This window comes from Bison bison, unplaced genomic scaffold (genome assembly GCF_000754665.1).
Source record: "Bison bison bison isolate TAMUID 2011002044 unplaced genomic scaffold, Bison_UMD1.0 scf7180017864314, whole genome shotgun sequence".
Lineage (NCBI taxonomy): Eukaryota > Metazoa > Chordata > Mammalia > Artiodactyla > Bovidae > Bison > Bison bison.
This window is the reverse complement of record NW_011494886.1, coordinates 801,235-803,432: the sequence shown is the minus strand read 5'-3', so window position 1 is coordinate 803,432 and position 2,198 is coordinate 801,235. Positions and strand designations below refer to the sequence as shown.

Here is a 2,198-nt window from a genome sequence, read left to right as displayed (position 1 = left end):
CTCCACATAAATACACACATAAGAGAGCATCTCTTAGGAAAAAAAGCAGCACAGGATGGGCCAGCTTTTAACTTTATCTAAGATTACTATTATCCCAACGATCACTTTACTGTTTTACCTTTATGAGGATCTTAGAATTTCTGTCATCAACAAAATGTGACTACAAATAATATTAAAAGAACAAATTTTCCAGCTAATTAAAATGCATCTAGGAAATTAAAAATTCTTACTGAAAATATCATGGGTAGCATCCATAAAAATGAACAGCTAAATTAATTGGATTGGAGAAGCAGCTGTTTTTCTCCAAGTACTGAACATTCTGAGATACAAATGTGCACAATTTACCCAAGTCTAGCCTATTTTAAGGTCTAAAAAAGACAAGGCTAAATAATTTTAAGTTAGACAGCAACTTTAATCATTGTCTTTACAAACTGACAATAATATTCTGGTTAAACGAAATTTCCATAAAAATATTTTTTTTAATTAAGAAAAAATGTCAACAAGGAAAATCTACAACAATATAGGAATACTACATATTCAAACTAAACACAATTTGATACAGAATTATGTTAGAGGAATAAAATTAAAACACATAATGTTTAAAAAGCAAACACTATCATTTACTTACACTGTATATCTAATATGAAGGAATATCGGATGTCCTTTTCCAAGGCTGGATGTTTTACAACACAAGTAATTCTCCTTCCTTTGGCAAATCTGGTAGGAAAGAGCTTGTATTGGCTGACAATTGTTGCTGTTTCATTTGGAAAAGAAGTTGTAGTGGATTCCATTTCTCCAAGATCACCTTCCCAATCAATATGTGCAACTGGTTTTCCAGTGGCTGCGATACAAATGGCTGCTACTGTTTCATTTCCTCCATCAATTAAAGAATCTGGCCCTTTTATCAGGCTCACAGTAGGTTCAACTGTTTAAATTTTAAAAAATTAGTTACATTTCAATTAAGAGCATATTTACTCCTTCCAAGCCACATCTAGCCACATTTCATAAACTTAAGGACAACTGAATATAAGATACACACACACTAAATGCCAACACCAAATGGATTCTTAGAACAAGAGAAGATTGAGTCAGGCCAATCTAGAAGCAAGACTTTATATAACCATCACAAAGATAGTTCTCCCTGCCCTGATAGAGATACACCTTTTTTTATCGGGACAAATGAGTTTCTTCCAAAGTTAACATATAAAAAAAAATCTGCAAACTTAATCATAATTTCCATTAGGAGATTCAAGGTACTATTATTCTGAAATGAAAAATAAAAAAGCAGTTTTAATATATAATGCTTCAAGCTGTGGCAAAAATGTTTATATTTAAATTACAACTGTTAAAATATATAGCATTAACAGTTATGCTTACTGAAATGTACATGCTACCTACCTTTATCTGATATAAGAAAGATCCTCAGCAGAAGTAACCTTAGTGTGAGATCCTTTTAATCTACCCTCCACATACATGCTAGCAGTCTCTTCAGATTTTCCAGTAAATTTAATATGCTCCTTTCTGCATAAATTCCTTAGTACTCACTTCATGTGTTCTTTGGCTCCAGCCTATAGTTTACTGTGTCCATTAAGTTTTTAACCTAAAAGACTTATTTCCAAAATTTTTAATTGGGTCATTTTTAAAATATATTTTTGTCTCAATTTTCTGTTCCTGAGGTTTATTCATGTAGGATCATTTAGCCTTCAATTATTATTTTGCAATTCTTTGTTTTACTTTTAGATCATTTAGATTTGCATACAATTGTATCAATAATTAGTCTTAACTACTGTATGGTTCATTTACTGTTGAATATTGGTGCTGCTTCCTCTTTGGAAAAAAACGATTTTTTAAGAAACATTTTCACTCATGTATCTTGGTATATTTTTAAAAATGTTTCTCTAGTTTTTCTCTTGCTTCTATGTTTATTTCCAACTTTACCAAGTAAGGCCAAAAAGCTTTCCAAAGTACCAATTTACTCTCAGTCTTAGCACTCTGACTGGTCCCAACATACCCACTACAGTTGACACTGTCAGACTTTTCAGTGTCTGACAATCTTGTAAGTATATAACAGCATATAATAGAGACCCTGTTTTTAATTTCTCAGTTATAAATGACACTAAGAATCTTGTCTTGTTCATGAGCCATTTGGGATTTTTCTGAAAATACCTATTAAAGTCCTTTTTTTTTTTTTTTTTTTT

The 2,198-nt window shown here is 31.3% G+C and overlaps 1 protein-coding gene across 2 annotated transcripts in view; it reads right to left on the bottom strand.

Annotated features, from left to right (window-relative positions):
- Positions 1–2,198, bottom strand: part of PVRL3 (poliovirus receptor-related 3) — a 136,339-nt gene that overhangs the window by 80,946 nt on the left and 53,195 nt on the right. For both annotated transcript variants that reach the window (XM_010852723.1, XM_010852722.1), the window contains exon 3: positions 629–925. In XM_010852723.1, the coding sequence (XP_010851025.1) occupies positions 629–925 (297 nt within the window). The remainder of the gene's footprint in view (positions 1–628; positions 926–2,198) is intronic.